General features: G+C 35.2%; 1 protein-coding gene across 2 annotated transcripts in view; it reads left to right on the top strand.

Annotated features, from left to right (window-relative positions):
- Window positions 1–14,951, top strand: part of CAPZA2 (capping actin protein of muscle Z-line subunit alpha 2) — a 31,731-nt gene extending 16,780 nt beyond the window's left edge. For both annotated transcript variants that reach the window (XM_072861536.1, XM_072861525.1), the window contains 8 exons: window positions 1,072–1,123; window positions 1,838–1,901; window positions 2,403–2,609; window positions 3,792–3,871; window positions 6,751–6,829; window positions 10,507–10,578; window positions 13,240–13,302; window positions 14,252–14,951. In XM_072861536.1, coding sequence (XP_072717637.1) covers window positions 1,072–1,123; window positions 1,838–1,901; window positions 2,403–2,609; window positions 3,792–3,871; window positions 6,751–6,829; window positions 10,507–10,578; window positions 13,240–13,302; window positions 14,252–14,392 — 758 coding nt within the window. In that variant the 3' untranslated portion in view covers window positions 14,393–14,951. The remainder of the gene's footprint in view (window positions 1–1,071; window positions 1,124–1,837; window positions 1,902–2,402; window positions 2,610–3,791; window positions 3,872–6,750; window positions 6,830–10,506; window positions 10,579–13,239; window positions 13,303–14,251) is intronic.
- Window positions 14,952–15,218: the final 267 nt, after the last annotated feature.

The raw sequence follows: 15,218 nt of genomic DNA, 5'->3' as shown, positions 1-15,218 counted from the left end.
CTACCTGATCAATAACAGAGTATAATGTGTTTGAAAACACATAACAAAACATTTGATCATAAATGTGCAACCACTGTCCAATGAGATTCAGACTGACTTCTTAGAAAAAGAGAAAGCTTTAAATTCCATTTCTGTAAATTGTGATTTTGATTGTTTGGTTTGGCATGGGTTTTGGGGGTTGTGTGTTTTGTTGGGTTTTTTTGGTTTGTTTTGTTTTTTCATTTGGGGTGTTTTGTTGTTGGTTTGGTTTGGGTTTGGGGTTTTTTTTGTTTGTTGGTTTTGGGGTTTTTTAAAAAAAAAATACTTCAAATATATTCCAGATTTTTTTTTTCACTTGCATGATATCTTGGGAATCTTTAGAAGAGTTTAAAAAGTTATAGTAAGACTAATGATCAGTTAGTTTATGATCAGTGCATTAAATTTGTGATTAAAATGGTGCCTAGTAAATAATAAGCCAGTAGTCAAGTACATAAATAACAATTTACTGCATAGTAAATATGAAGTCTTTCTGAGGAGAGTATTGACTTTATTCTATATTCATATGTTTCTTGTGTGGTGGTAGAAGAAATGGTATTGTGATACATCGTGCTTTGACTACTAAGTGTCACTAAGGAACGAGAGCAAAAATGGTAAAGCTTTTTAAAAAAAAAAGAGTACAACACATACCATATTAGTGTCATCAAAATACAGTAACCACTACCATCAGTACAGTGTGAGGGATTTGGTAGTTTACATCTTTAAAAGTGAACTCATTTGAAGCCTGTGCTGTTCTTATTCAGAACTTTTCGAAAAACTAGTTTGACAGATTCCTAGAGCTGTCACACAGCCTTTAGAATATGGCTTATATATGCTTACCAGATAGTGTTGGAAGGGATCCATTTCCATACTACTCTTCTCATTTTGTTCAGTCAAAGTTATGAAATACGAAGCAATAAATTTCCTAGCTGTTAATCTGTATGGGTATGGGGTGGTTTGGGTTTTTTGTTTTGTACAGTCTGTTGATATTTGTTATGTGACTGAAACAAGTTTCTGAGTTCACTATACTTTTATGTTGTAAATATCTCCTTTCAGATGTTCGGTTGCTGCTTAATAATGACAATCTTCTCAGGGAAGGAGCAGCCCAGTAAGTACCAGACACCACATACTCAGTTGCATAAAAGCAAGATGTTTTTCAGTAATACTTTCACTGTCAGTAAGTGATTCATTTAAAAAGATGCATGCTTGGCCAGTAAAACCCCATTTGTGTTGTGCATCTTTGATCAAGATTAAATTCTTGGCAGAGGAGAGATCTGTATTGTATCCTAATGATTAGAGCAACTGTTCTGGAAATGGGTGACCTGGATTTTGGAACTAGTCTCCACCTTTTTGGATTTCATTTTCTGTTTCTTGGTAGATGTTGTAAGCACTGAACATCTGTAAGATACTGCTTCCTTAGACCCTACTTTTATATCAAAACATTACAGCTACTGTATTTTATGCCAAAATTAGTTTCATCTGTAAGAATGGAGATGTCTGGCTTAGTAGGTTGGATCCCCGTGGAATTTAAATTTTATCTGTTCCTCCAGTTTCTATGGGTTACTGTAAAGCTTATATGTTTGTCTGTATCAGGTTACTTTTGAACATAAATCATTGTGTAATGGGGGTTGGAATCTGTAAGATAAGCACTGAATGAACCAAGGCGATGCCAAGAATTTGGGCCTGATAGATAATGAAGCTTTGATACCATTTTTTGATGCCTCATTGCCCAGATTATTGGCTATTGTTTAAACCTCTTGCAGCTACTAAGGAAAAAGATTGTGCTTGATGCAGGCTTTTGTTGTGTTTTTTTCTCTTGTAGTGCATTTGCACAGTACAACTTGGACCAGTTTACTCCAGTAAAAATTGACGGTTATGATGAACAGGTATGAATACAATTAAATACTTGCGATGTTCCTTAAACTGTTAAAGATGTTCTGGTATTGGAACATATCTTGGCAAGAAAATGAAAAGAAATGCATCTTCCCTGCCAAAATATAAAGATTATGGCCCTCCAATAGTACCAGTTCCATAAGTCAATCATTTAGGGCATCTAAAGAGCTTGAAATTTCAGTCTGTGTTGGCCTGAATTCAGTCAGACCTGATCTGTAACTGTAGAAACAATTTGCTCCATCTTTAGTATTAGAAGACATTAATTTCTAAATTGCATTGTTTGTTGCAGTAAGGGGGTAGGATTCAGGATTTTTTTCTGAGTCAGTGTGTCACGTTAGCTTTGTCCTCTCTTGCTATATGCATATTTTGTTTAAAATGTGAGTCTTTGGATATGAGTAAGCTCCAGTTAAATGTAGGATGTAATTAGATTTGGCATGGTCTTTTTCTTCCTCTTTATTCTAGCAAATGTTATTAACTAAAATTTTATAATACAGGTTTTAATAACAGAACATGGTGATTTGGGAAATGGAAAATTTTTGGATCCCAAGAACAAGATTTCTTTTAAATTTGATCACTTAAGAAAGGAGGCTACTGATCCTAGACCCCACGAAGTTGAAAATGCCATAGAATCCTGGAGAAATTCAGTTGAAACAGCAATGAAAGCATATGTGAAAGAACACTACCCAAATGGTGTCTGCACAGTAAGTACTAAATTATATAACCACTGTACCACTATAGATAGAAATCGAAAATAAAATTGTAACTATTTGTAAACCAGGAAGATAGGCAGTTTCAACTGTAAAGAATTTAGTCCTGTCAAGGGTTCATACAGGGAGATGGGGGAAACCTTCAGAAGTTTAATATTTCAGCTGTTGGATTACTAGTGGGTGGTTACTGCAGGTCATAGTGAAGACTTAACCTCTCAGTTCTGAAGAATTTTTATTTACATTTCTTAAAGCATTAAGACCTTCTGTAGACTACTGCAGGTTGATCCCATTGACCCTGGCTACCTGGCTGGTTACTTTAAAAAAAAAAAAAAAAAAAAAAGACCCATAAGATACAAATGTCTGTCTTGGCTTGGTTTACTGACAAAACTGTCAGTAAAGTGAACTGTTTTCTCTCCATCACATCTCCTATATATCAAAGTGCTATATTCTTACCACCAGAATTAGTGGGTTCTGATGGCTTCTTGAAATAAAACCTCTCAGTCTGGACTAAAATAGCATTCATTTGCTGTTAGGAGCCCTATGACTATTTAAAGTTCAGCAAACTGATCTAATGATAGCTGTCCTGTGCTTTGTGTTAACCTGATGGAAAAATTAACTGGGGTGGGGTGGGGGAAAATCAGTTGCTGAGTTAACAAGTTGAATTGGATTCTCAGGCAGTCAGATGAGTTCCAGCTTCTGTAAAGGAAACCAGACTGCATGTTCATTGAGATAATTTTTAGTAGTATTTGATTTTAGGGGATATAGCAGAACAGAGGACCAAACCCAACCTTTTAATCACATTTTTGCTAGTCTGTAAAGGCTTAAATCATCATTTAGTTGTAGAATAACTGCTATCTGAAACCCATCTGGTAATACATATTGTCACAGCAGTCACTGCTATAGGCTTACAATTCCTATAGTTGCAGAAAAATGAGTTCTGGGTATATAGAATTTCAGTTAAGATGCTTGACCTTCGGATTTTCTGATCTTAAATTTTTTTGCATTGTAATATACACTTTAATGTTTCATGTACTGAATATTATGTAAGAACCATAGTGGTTATAGAATTAAATTTTACAGTTTATGTAACGATAGTAGAACTAGATATCTCTAAGCAGTTTGAGCAAGACAGATGCTGAAACTTTAACTCTTTTGTTTTTTTCATTTCTAATTAAGGTGTACGGTAAAACAATTGATGGACAGCAGACCATTATTGCATGCATAGAGAGCCATCAGTTCCAAGCAAAAAATTTTTGGTAAGTTTCTGTATGGATACAAATAAGGTAAGATACAGCAAACTGAATAACTGCAGTAGTGCCATTTACACTGATAATCCTTAGTTCAGAGAAGGAGGTGCATGCACATCTTGCATATGACTTTTTTCTCCCTCCACTCCACCCCAAATTTTTCTGCCAAACCTATATAGAAATCTCTTCCTTTGTGGTAAGTAAAATGGCAGACTGCATATCTGCATCTCCTTTGCAGAACTTTGGGAACTTTTGTGAAATTCCTTATGACGCTTCCAGTTTATCACACCGGCACCAAATACCTGTGCCTGTGTTCCCTAATACAGTTGCTTCTGTTTGTGTTGCTTCCTTTGTGGCTGACAGAATAAACACAGCTCCTTCTAGTTTGTCTGTCTCGGAGAAAGAAGGTGACCAAAGATTAACTTACTGTAAGACTTGAATCATTAATTTTTGGGTGAGGCAGGTAAAGGTGATCTTGGATGAAATGAACTCTTATAACTGCAGCTTGATTTTTTTTTAAAAAATTTTAAAAAATTTTTTTAATTATTATTATTTTTTTTCTGTACTTGCTTGAAAGATGTTTTCCACAGTCTGGAGTGAACTTTGGATAGCTCCTTGCATTAAACTGGCCAGAGTTGAGATAAATATCACAGTATTGGAACTGGGTTAAGGAAGTATCTCCTAAAGATAGCTAATATATGCAGTTGTCTGAAGAAATGTATTTCATTATTGTTTTGTGTCCTATTTTGCATGTGCTTGAAATTATATTTAGTAATGCCATGGGTAACGAATGGAAGTGCAGAAATCTTTGTTTTCTGATGCTGATGGTGAATATTGCATATGCACAGTAATTTCAGCATGTTTCTGTATCAGTTAAATGATTTGCCCAGTATACTGTTCCATAGATTTTAATTGAATTTGCACAGTTAATAAATAATTTTTCCTACTGACTTGACTAGTTAAGTCTGCATATTTTACATCAATATTAAAAGTAACTTGAAATAATACTGATTTTCTTTTTAGTTTGGCAGTATGAATGAATTTTGATATTCCAAGTAGTTACTTTAATATTATAGTCTTGAAGAGGAACAGATATGCTACAACCTTTTACAGATGGAGAAAATCTTTCTTGAAAGTTTTCTTTAATAAAGTTATGGTCAGACATCTATGCATAAATAGATGATCATGTTTCAAAGAGTTTTATAGGGGGATAGTCAGACTAATTCTCATTCTTAGCAAGTTTTAATAAATGCATATTGATGTGGGGGATTTGGGAATGGAGGAATAGATTCAAAGTTAACCAGGCTCCTCAGTTATCCAGCTGTATGTCTGGATATCCAGCCCAAGCCACAGCCAGTATTTATTTTCAAGGTGTCCCAGCTTTTTAGGCATTTGGAAGGCTGGCAACCTACCGTGAAAGCAAGTTTGTTGGATGATAGAAAACCAATACATGCCAAAGAAAAATGTTCTATGAATTTCTGAAATACTATCAACATAGTAGGATAGATGGTTTATTAAAGAATATGAAAGAAAAGGACGGACAGTTAATCTCTTACAAAACATCTTAAGTCAGCAGAGGTAAAGTAATAACATGTTTTTAACTTAGAGCTTTTCCTACAGAAGGATCCTTCTGAACTTGAACTCTTTTCTTGCAATAGCATCTTAAGGACAAAAAAGATATCCCAGAGTGGAAACACTGTGGTCATCTGAACTTCAAGGACCACAGAGTGGCTAAGAAGCAAACAAATCTGTTAGCTAGTCATTGAATCCCCTGCATCTAAAAACTAATATTGTACCTAAAATGTAGTTCAGCACATAAGGTTTCTTATAACTAATGGGTCTGTCTTAAGGCTACCAGCAATATTAGTGTCACTGAGTTGGGTGACCCTTTCATTTTTCTTAGAGATGCCAACAAGCTTCTGAATTGCCTTAGTCCAAATTTTCAGTGATAATCTATAATTTGGATATTGTCTGAAATAATAACCAATGGCTTTATAATTGAGTTAACGTTGTTAATATCTAAGATGTATCAATATAGATCCATTAGTGGGTGTTAATCTTGAAGTCTTTATCTTTTTCTCTCCCCTTGTTGAATGCACTGGAATCTACACCTAACATAAGTAGGATTGGAACTCATAGTATCAACTTTCTTTCCTTCTTTAAGAGCAGAGGAGAAATCAAGAGACAGCTGCAGTGCATTCTTAATATAGCTCTAATGTACTAACCTTCTAATCCACTAACCTCATAACTAAATAAAAAAATGTCTAGTGTACAGGAAAGAAATCAAGTGAAACTACAGTCTCCCCATACTGTTTTCCAGATGTTTGAAACTCCCTTTAAGCAATTTGGCAAGGATATCAAATTTGTGGAAGGAAACTGGAAGGAAATAGTTGTCCTGGAACAGAAATGCTAGAAGGGCTGAAAGGCCTAGTTACAGTTCAGCATAGCGGAAAGTCTCGCTACTCTAATGTTCCTTCCATTCAAGTTTTTCATAGCCTGATGTGACATGTGACTTTGGCTGATCCAGTAAGTCTTCCAGGTCCCAAAAACAAAATATTGACTATATATACACAATTAATAATAAATAAGGGAAACAACATTGGAGGCTTTAGGTATTTTCAGAAGTTAAGTCCTATTGTTAAAAGGTCCTTACTAATAAAACTCCTTGGTCCACATCCAAAACTGAGAGTAAATATTTTGGGAAACTGTTCTTTTCTCAACTGATTACATGGCTGAATCTTTGGGGAAAGATTTTGTGCATGTGTAGTTGCACAGCATATTTTGGTCTCTCTTTTCCTTTGACTATCAGTTGTATGTTGGTTGTTTGGTTTTTTTTTTCTTCCTTAACCAGTGGGGTGACATCTGATTTCTATTTTATTTTTTTAAAGGAATGGCCGTTGGAGGTCAGAATGGAAGTTTACAATCACCCCTTCAACCACTCAAGTGGCTGGCATCTTGAAAATTCAGGTATGCTTATCTCAAACTGTGTCCTGACCAGTAAAGTCTCCAGTTATTATCAAGGGAGACTCAGGCCAGTGTATTAAGTATTCGAAGAGAATTTGGGGACCCAATAAGTAAAGTAGAGATGCCCATTCAGTTAAGTGTTAGTGGCTTAATTGGATATTTACCTAATCCTTACAAACACAAAATATGTTTTTAATGTAATGATTCAGAAGACTACAGAAGGTGTATTCACCTCAGCTAGGTATTTACCTCTTTGGTTTCCTGTTTCTTGAATTCACAGTGGCACAAGCCTTTCCTGAGGGTAGGCCCTTTCTGAAGTAGAACTTTTTTTCTTTTTAACTGATAATAGCAGGGTTTTTTTGTGTTACCCATCCTATTGTACAGAATGGTGGGAACCTTTGATTTTAGTCATTCCACCATCTGAAATTTTTGAATCTGGGTCTCCTTCATTCACAATTTGCCCTTCCTGTTGGCTTTAGGGCATTCAGAAAGGAGATACTGTCCAAGCAGGAATGCAGGAATCTTGAGACAAAAGGAAGTCTGACTATCATGCGGTAGGCAGGGGGACCTGACTTCCTGGATTGATTCCCTGGAATGCGTACCCGTATTTTGCAGGAGTTTATTAACACAATTCTGGGATCAGGGACTAGAATCTTAGTGCAGTCTGGTGTTCAGTGTAGTACTTCATTATTTTTTTACAAGACATAGAGTCAAGTTCCCTTTTCCTGTTCTTTTTGTGCCGTCATGAGTTTTGCACTTCCTTACTGCTCAGTGACTTGACTTCAGAAGGAAGATGCAATGGAATGTTTTTTTCTAGCCATAGCCTGAGGCTAGGATGTTATTTTAGGATGTGGTAGCTGTGTTCAAATCCACCCAAGCAGGGAGTGTGAATCTGATTTCCCATTCTGGGGCAAATTCTGTAACAACTGGAATGATAGTCAAAATGTGGACAGCCATTATTATGTTGTCAGATCAAGATGGTCATGGTAAGCACCCTAAGTAACTTCTAGGCTTCTCAAGACTTTGGGAGAATCTAAGTAAACTGTCACTTAAATGCAGCTTACAGCAAAACAAGCGTTTTCTCCACAGCATGCACTTTTGGTTAAATGTCTTAAGAGATTTTCCAGAACAAGCAGGCAGATGTCTACCTAATTCTGGGAAAGGTTAGCCCAGTAGCCTAGAAAATAGCCTGAATAGGGAATTTAGTTAGGTTTTAATCGGCATCTCAATTTGGGCACCAGCTGATTTTGTCTTTTCACATAATTAATCAAGAAATTATTTACATTCATTAAAGTCTGTGTTTTGGGGAGTGATGAAAAGTTTTACTTTTTTTGCTTGCATAGGAACTACTTGTTTCACCAAGGAATTTTGAACTCAGTTTCAAATTTTTAGAAATTGTGTACAATTTCTTCAGTGTATATGGGAGTGCTCCCCCTTCCCCTCTCCAAACAAACAAAAAGTGCTTTAATTTTTTTTTAAGAAGCAAAATAATTTTATAGAATATGAACTCGCTACAACATCAGGGAAATTTCAGAGTACTGAAATTTCAGTGTTATTTGCAGAATCTTTGACAGCAGTATGGCCATTGCCCTATTTCTGATAAGACCTTTTATGAATATGTTGGGGAAAATTCCAGTATCACCAGGTGTCTTCAGTATTTTTAACATCACTTGCACAATTTCTTGCCTTTTTTTTTTTAACTTCTATTAATAAATTCTAATATAGGAGATTCTCAACTGTCTTAATCTTTTCCATTGTTTAATTTTCTATTAATTATATGTAAGGGGAAAACTGCAACAGCAGAGTCTTTTACTAAGACTAAGTCCCCGTGGTGCTTGACATGCTCCAACTGTGCATGGAAAACAACTGATAAGTGTACTGGTTACTAATTTTATCTCTTAGATAATTTGTTATTCTCATCCCTCCTTAGTTAACCTTTCCAAGAGGTTCTGTTCATACACATCATCCTTCTTGTAGTCTTCTGAACCCAGCCCTAGCATTCTAGAAGGATGTCAGCAGTGAGGTATAGTACAGAACAGTTACTTCTCGTATTTTGTATAAGATATAACACATCACAGAATTAGATTTGACTCTTCATCCCTGTTAAGTTTTTAGGCCTGAGTGTTTGCTAAGAGTGTGAATCAGTGAGACAGATAAGATGTTCATGCTGATGTTGGCCTCAGAGCACAGGGGAGGTTTGGGCCCTCTGTAGTGGATTGTGACAGAGAAGGGGGAGACTTATACTTCTTTGGGTTCTGCTGTTTCATTGGGAGGTCTCAGAATTTTGCACTGAGTAAGCACATCTCACCTATTAGGAACTGGATTGAAAAAGGCTGCCAGAAGTTTCACCAGTAATGTTTGATTTGAAAAGAAGCTTATTTTATGCTTAGGATGATACCTTTCAAGTATTTGACAATAAGCAAAATAATAATGGAAGATGAATCATAGGAAATAATGTTTTTTCTCGTATAGGAAACCTTTCTTTTGCTTAGGTATTATAGCTGCCTTTACTCTGTGTCATGTTTTCTCTATTGTTGTTTATAAAATTGAGGGTCTCTTGCACACATCATGATCATACTGTATATGAAATGATAGTATTGTGCATTAATCTCCAAATTAAAATGTTATCTTGCCTAATAGGGTGAAACACAAATTCTTCAATTCCTCATAACATCAGCTACGTTGACTATGTTGACTTCATCAAAATTGTAAAAAATCTTTAAAGATACGTGTTTAAATGTCAATTAGCTGCACAACTCTTCTGTATCAGTTACTGTGAATGATTACATGTAACTTTATATGTGCTTCCTATTTTTTAAGTTTTCCAACAGTTGCATTAGAAACTGAGGGTTTTCAGATCCTTCCCAACTGAATTTAAAAGTACTAAAGTTAGCTTGGGTAGAGTTTTACTGGTCTCCTCCTCCTGCAAAATAATCAAGGAAGCTGTTCTGTAGATATAACGTTTCAAGAGTAAATGAATTTCATTCATACAGTACATACATTTCATTTCTGCTTTGCTATCTAACCTTGGCAAACTTTGTCCCAAAGAGGTCTTTTGTCTAGATAAATACCAGCTTTTATTATGAGCCGTATCTAATAGAGGAAAATATCAAGACCAGACAGATGTAGAAAGGGAAGCTTAATGTTGCACTGTCCCTAGAAAACAGCTTGGGTGAAGCAAAAAACAACTTCACAGTATCGTGAAGCCTTGCCAAAACTATTCTCATTTTAAATATATCTTCACTGTTTCAAGAGTTGCTAGTAAGGTCATGTAAATAGTATGTCGTCATCTTCTTCATGATGTTAATCAAAACCTTGATTTAGTGGTGGACTCGGCAGTGTTAGATATACAGTTGGACTCAATGATCTTAAAGGTCTTTTCCAACCTAAATGATTCTGTGGTTCTATGATTCTAAACTTCTTTGCATGAAATACTACTTAAGGCACATCAAGACATAAATGTTTCCAGAGTAGCTTCTTTACTATTCCCCCTCAAAAATACTTAAATTCTACAACATTTTGGTTTTCCTATTTGTTTTTGTTGTTCTGTAACATTTTATGTGTGTTTTTGTTTGATTCATATAGTTTGTTATTGTGATAAATACTACAATACTTTGATTTTCCTTTATGTTGTTGGTCTGTAACATTTAATATGAGGTTCTTTGTTTAATTTTCTGTAGGTTCACTATTATGAAGATGGTAATGTTCAGCTGGTGAGCCATAAAGACATACAAGATTCTCTAACAGTGTCTGTAAGTGAACTTTAAAGACCTTAGTGTGTATATTGAGGTGACTTTTTAATTTTAAAAGAGAAGCGAGCTTAAAAAAACTCAGAAGTTTGGAGGCTAGTTTGCTCTTCTGCATGGATGGGAATTAATGTTCTAATTTATAAATATTTTGTATGTAATATTTACTACTTTTACCTAACATGTAGTTACTGTTTAAAAAAAAGGTTAAAAAAATAAAAATTAAAATTAATGTATGCTTGCATGTGGCTTATATAAGCTAAATTAACTTTGATTGTAAACCTTTAATTAGCTGGCTGTCAGTCTTTCTGCACTTCTGTTGTATTTAAACTTTGGTCTGCAGAGTGACCTATAGAATTAATTTTTGAATATGAAGGAGGTTTGAGTTATCATAACCCACTGAAGTAGTACAGTCTGTAGGAGATTGCCTCCTTTGCTCACTTCGGGAAGACTAGTATGCTAAAAATAGTAAACAAATGCTACCAGTTGAGAAGCAGTAGTGGGTGTTTCCTCCCTGTCTGTAACTGGTGCTGTCGGCCTCTTGCTTTTCTGTACAAAAAGCCCTTTCAGAGATGCTTCTGCTTGAGAAGCATAACACACTTTATATTTAAAGCATAATTTTATTCAACTTCTTTCCAAAGAGATCATTATAGTAATGAGGAGCAGACAGTAGAACTAAAAAATGTTTGGAAATAGTACCAGATGTATCCTTTGAGAGTTGGTAATGTTGCAACATGAACAACTACTACTTTTGAAATAATGCTTTTCTTGCCTACTGGAGATTGTGTTTATAAACAGTAGGATTTTCTATTGGTGTGTTCTTTAATAAAACTTAAGCCAGTGCAGTTAAACTGGCAAAGGGAAATTGTAAAAGTGAACAGTAGAAGTATTTTAATGATAATGACTAGTAGTGACCAATTTGGCTCAAAAGCTCAATTCATCAATGAAGAACATTGTTAATATAAAGCAAGGCTTGTTGGCTTTTCAGTTGCAATAGCACCATAAAGAATGGGAAAGTGTGGTGCCAACTGATAACGCTTCTGAAGCTGTAGATACAAAATTACTTTTGACCCCCTAAGGGAAGGGATCTGTTTAGTCTTTCATTCAACTAAGAGTTGCTTCAGGGACGATTATGCAGAAGTTCTCCTTTCAATAGCTTTTGCTTCACTTTCTATTGGGAAGAAACTTAATAATGTTCCACAATTTAGTAAAGTGGCAGAAGACCGATGAGTAGAAAAACATCTTTTATGTAACTTTCCTACCTCCTGCTAGAACAAAAGCAAGTATGTTGCTGGTTACCAATTTTTAGCCTTGGCTTTGAGCTTCATAGGGGGCAGAGGCTGTACAGGTTCTTATTTCACATAGAAGGAATGGTAGGAAGATTAAAAGGAGCCCAAACGACTCCTCTTTTTTGTTGTTTGGCAGAGAAACAATGTTGTACCATGGAGGGGCATAACTGAAATAAATGACTAAAGAGTTCTCTTGTTGCTAGAGCTATGAATAATTTTGCTGAAGGTTACATTCTTATCCCTAATTTCTCTCTGAGCCAAATAAGACCTCATACCCCTGAATTCTTCTTTTCATTAGCAGAGCCTTTAAAATCATTGCCTCAGTTCACTGAAAAGTCAAAACCCTGACATTTGTTCTACTTGGTGTCTGCCACCTCCTTCATCTCTTTCTGTGGTGTCCAGGAGTGCTTTCACAGCTGCTAGGTGCAGTTTCACTGAAACTTTGAACTAGTTGTAGTTGAAGCTGCCATAGCTTTCTCCCAGTCTTTGCCTCTGTAGGAACGAGGGATTATGTAGGGCAAGAACACTGCTATCTTCAAAAGCTTCTGCAAAAGCACCCTTAGGAATGTCTCCAACACCAAGTTGGAAGTTTCGAAATTCATGAACCCTCACTTCCTTCTTGAGACTTCTTTCAAACGCTTCAACTAATTTGTCTCCAGATTGACTGATCGGTCATTTTTTTATTTTTGAAACAAACACACACTCGCATACTTAAGGATGAGGCCCAAAGCCAAGAAACTGTGTATCAGTCATGATGAAATTTGCACATTGTGGTGTATTGCACCCTCATTTTTGCAAGATGTACTTGGGGATGTTTTTAGAAGATCAGGTATGTAAAGTCTAGTGTTTGCCTCAGCTGAGTCTCCAGATTCAGGATGTTTAGAGGTGAACAAATTTGTTTTGGTTTTTTGGTTGTATTCTGCATATTTCTGGATTAGCTGGTGTTCTTTAAGTTTTCCTGAATTTGTACTGGAAATTTAATATTGATAATGTCAATATCCGTACTTTGCATGTTTTTAGAGACTTGTGCATGTGTGCATTGTCATATTTCCGATGCTGTTCTGTTCCATATGTCTCTTCATCATACCATAGAATTTTAAATCAAAATATTTTAATGAGCTCCATGGTAATCTTTATGCTTGCTTGTTGCAGTTGGACTGGTTTTATTTTTTTTAATATAGTAATAATATGAATATAATAATAATGTGGCGCATGCCTTTTGGATAAATGTTTTGTTCCATTTTGGTTTAGCCACTAAATGGTCATGTGTTCTCATGGAGTCTACCTGACGTTTCTCATAACTATAGGAAAAAACATAATCCAACTGCTCTTAGAATCATGCTGTACATCAGACCTAATTCAAATGCTCTTTTTCTAGAATGAAGCCCAGACAGCGAAGGAATTTATAAAAATCGTAGAGGCTGCAGAAAATGAATATCAGGTATGTTGGAAATGAACACTATATCCTTACTCACATGTGTAATATTACCATATTCTTAACCAAAGCTAGTATTCTATAATTAGCAAGCTTTTGATACTAAGATAATGTAATTCCATACAAATACAAACAGATTGCATGCTACTATTAACTGTATCCTCCCTTTCCATACCTTCTGATGATTGCATTCACCTACTTAACGTTACATTAGAAGTCTTTTTTTTGAGAGCAGAAAAGTCCCTAGCGTGATCAAGTATCGGCAATTCTGATCTCTTTCAGTATTAGTGCATTCCTTAAGTGGAATTATTGTATGGATTCTGTTCAGAGGCTACTGTTAGACAGCTTTACTAAATACGACTATAAGCATTATCCATTTCAATTAGTCATTTTAAAGTTAGAAAAGTATGTCTGTTCTAGATATCCTCTTTAGAAGTGGATTCATGTTTATTTAGGTCTTGAACATAAGGTAAATTTCAGAAACCATGTTCTGTCAGATTTTTAAAAAATGCTCTTTAATAAAAATTTACTAAGTATGTATCATATGCATTATATTCAAGTTCATACAGTGTTGTGGACTGACTCTACCATCCCCACAGGAAAAACAGTGGAAGACTTTGGTGTCTGAAATTAATGATGTATTGTTGATCATTAATTGATGTTAATGCTCATACTAACTCTGATCAGCACTTTATTCATGCTGCTGATTAACCACACTGTGGTTTGCTGAAACACCTAGGCTACAGCCATGTTTATTGCATCTGTCTCACTAATTTACTTCACATAGTTTCAATCTAGATCCAACAGCTTTCCTTCATAAAATATTATTTTAATTTAGCATATTTTTATTAGCCTGTTTAAGAGGTAACAGACTACTCAATCATTTAACTTTTTATATAACATCCTAGTTCTGTCCTTCATGTGTCTTTGTTTTGTATGACTTTGTGTTTAACAGACTGCTATCAGTGAGAATTATCAGACTATGTCGGACACTACTTTCAAGGCCTTACGTCGACAATTGCCAGTTACCCGCACCAAGATTGACTGGAACAAGATCCTTAGCTATAAGATTGGAAAAGAGATGCAGAACGCTTAAAGTGAACGTTGCATGACTGGATCATTTTAGTGTCCTTGTATACAAATAAAAATTATTACAAAAAGTATTTGGAACTGTCAAATCACCCAGTCAGCATGGGCTTTTGCCATTGAAAATCACTGTAAGTAGTTTGGTTAGAGCACAAAGCTTAGCTAATTGACTTTTTTCCTTTTTCTTTCTTTTCAGAGGGTTGCAACTTCAGTATAGCTGAATATCTTCCTTTAGAGTTTCTGTTGTACCTTTATTTTTTTATAATGAAGAGACCATGCCTTTAGTTTTCAATTACACGTTAAGAACAGTTTGAAAAATATTTTTGCATATGATAACCCTTTCTCTTGCTTTCATGTGAAATAGACAACTTCCAAAATTTGCTGGATTCCTTGTCAAGATCAGTAATGTGCATTTCTAGGTCAAGGTCAACATGGAGTTCGCCATAGGTGCTGTTTTTGAAATCATCTATCCTTTCGTTGTATGTAAAATTGGGAAAAGCATTTTCTATATTGTTTAAACCTTCCAGAATACTTATTTAGCTAGCCCCGTGGTAACTAATTTTTTTTTTTAAGAAAAGCCCAAGGTCTACCGCTGTTTTAAGATTTTGAAATTAAATAAAAGTACTTATTTCAGAAATGCATTTAATGCTTTGTTCCTGACAATTACTTAAATGAACTCAAACTCCATCTGCCCTTGAGGGTTTTTTATCATAAAGCCACAAATGTATTATAACAAGGCATATTGTAATATATATAATCCTGTACTCATTACTGTGTCTGTCAGTTTATTTTTTTTTTCTTGGATTGAAATGTACTAAAATTCAATGTGACATTAA

Source organism: Ciconia boyciana, chromosome 1 (assembly GCF_034638445.1).
Source record: "Ciconia boyciana chromosome 1, ASM3463844v1, whole genome shotgun sequence".
Classification (NCBI taxonomy): domain Eukaryota; kingdom Metazoa; phylum Chordata; class Aves; order Ciconiiformes; family Ciconiidae; genus Ciconia; species Ciconia boyciana.
This window is presented reverse-complemented; position numbering and strand designations above follow the sequence as displayed.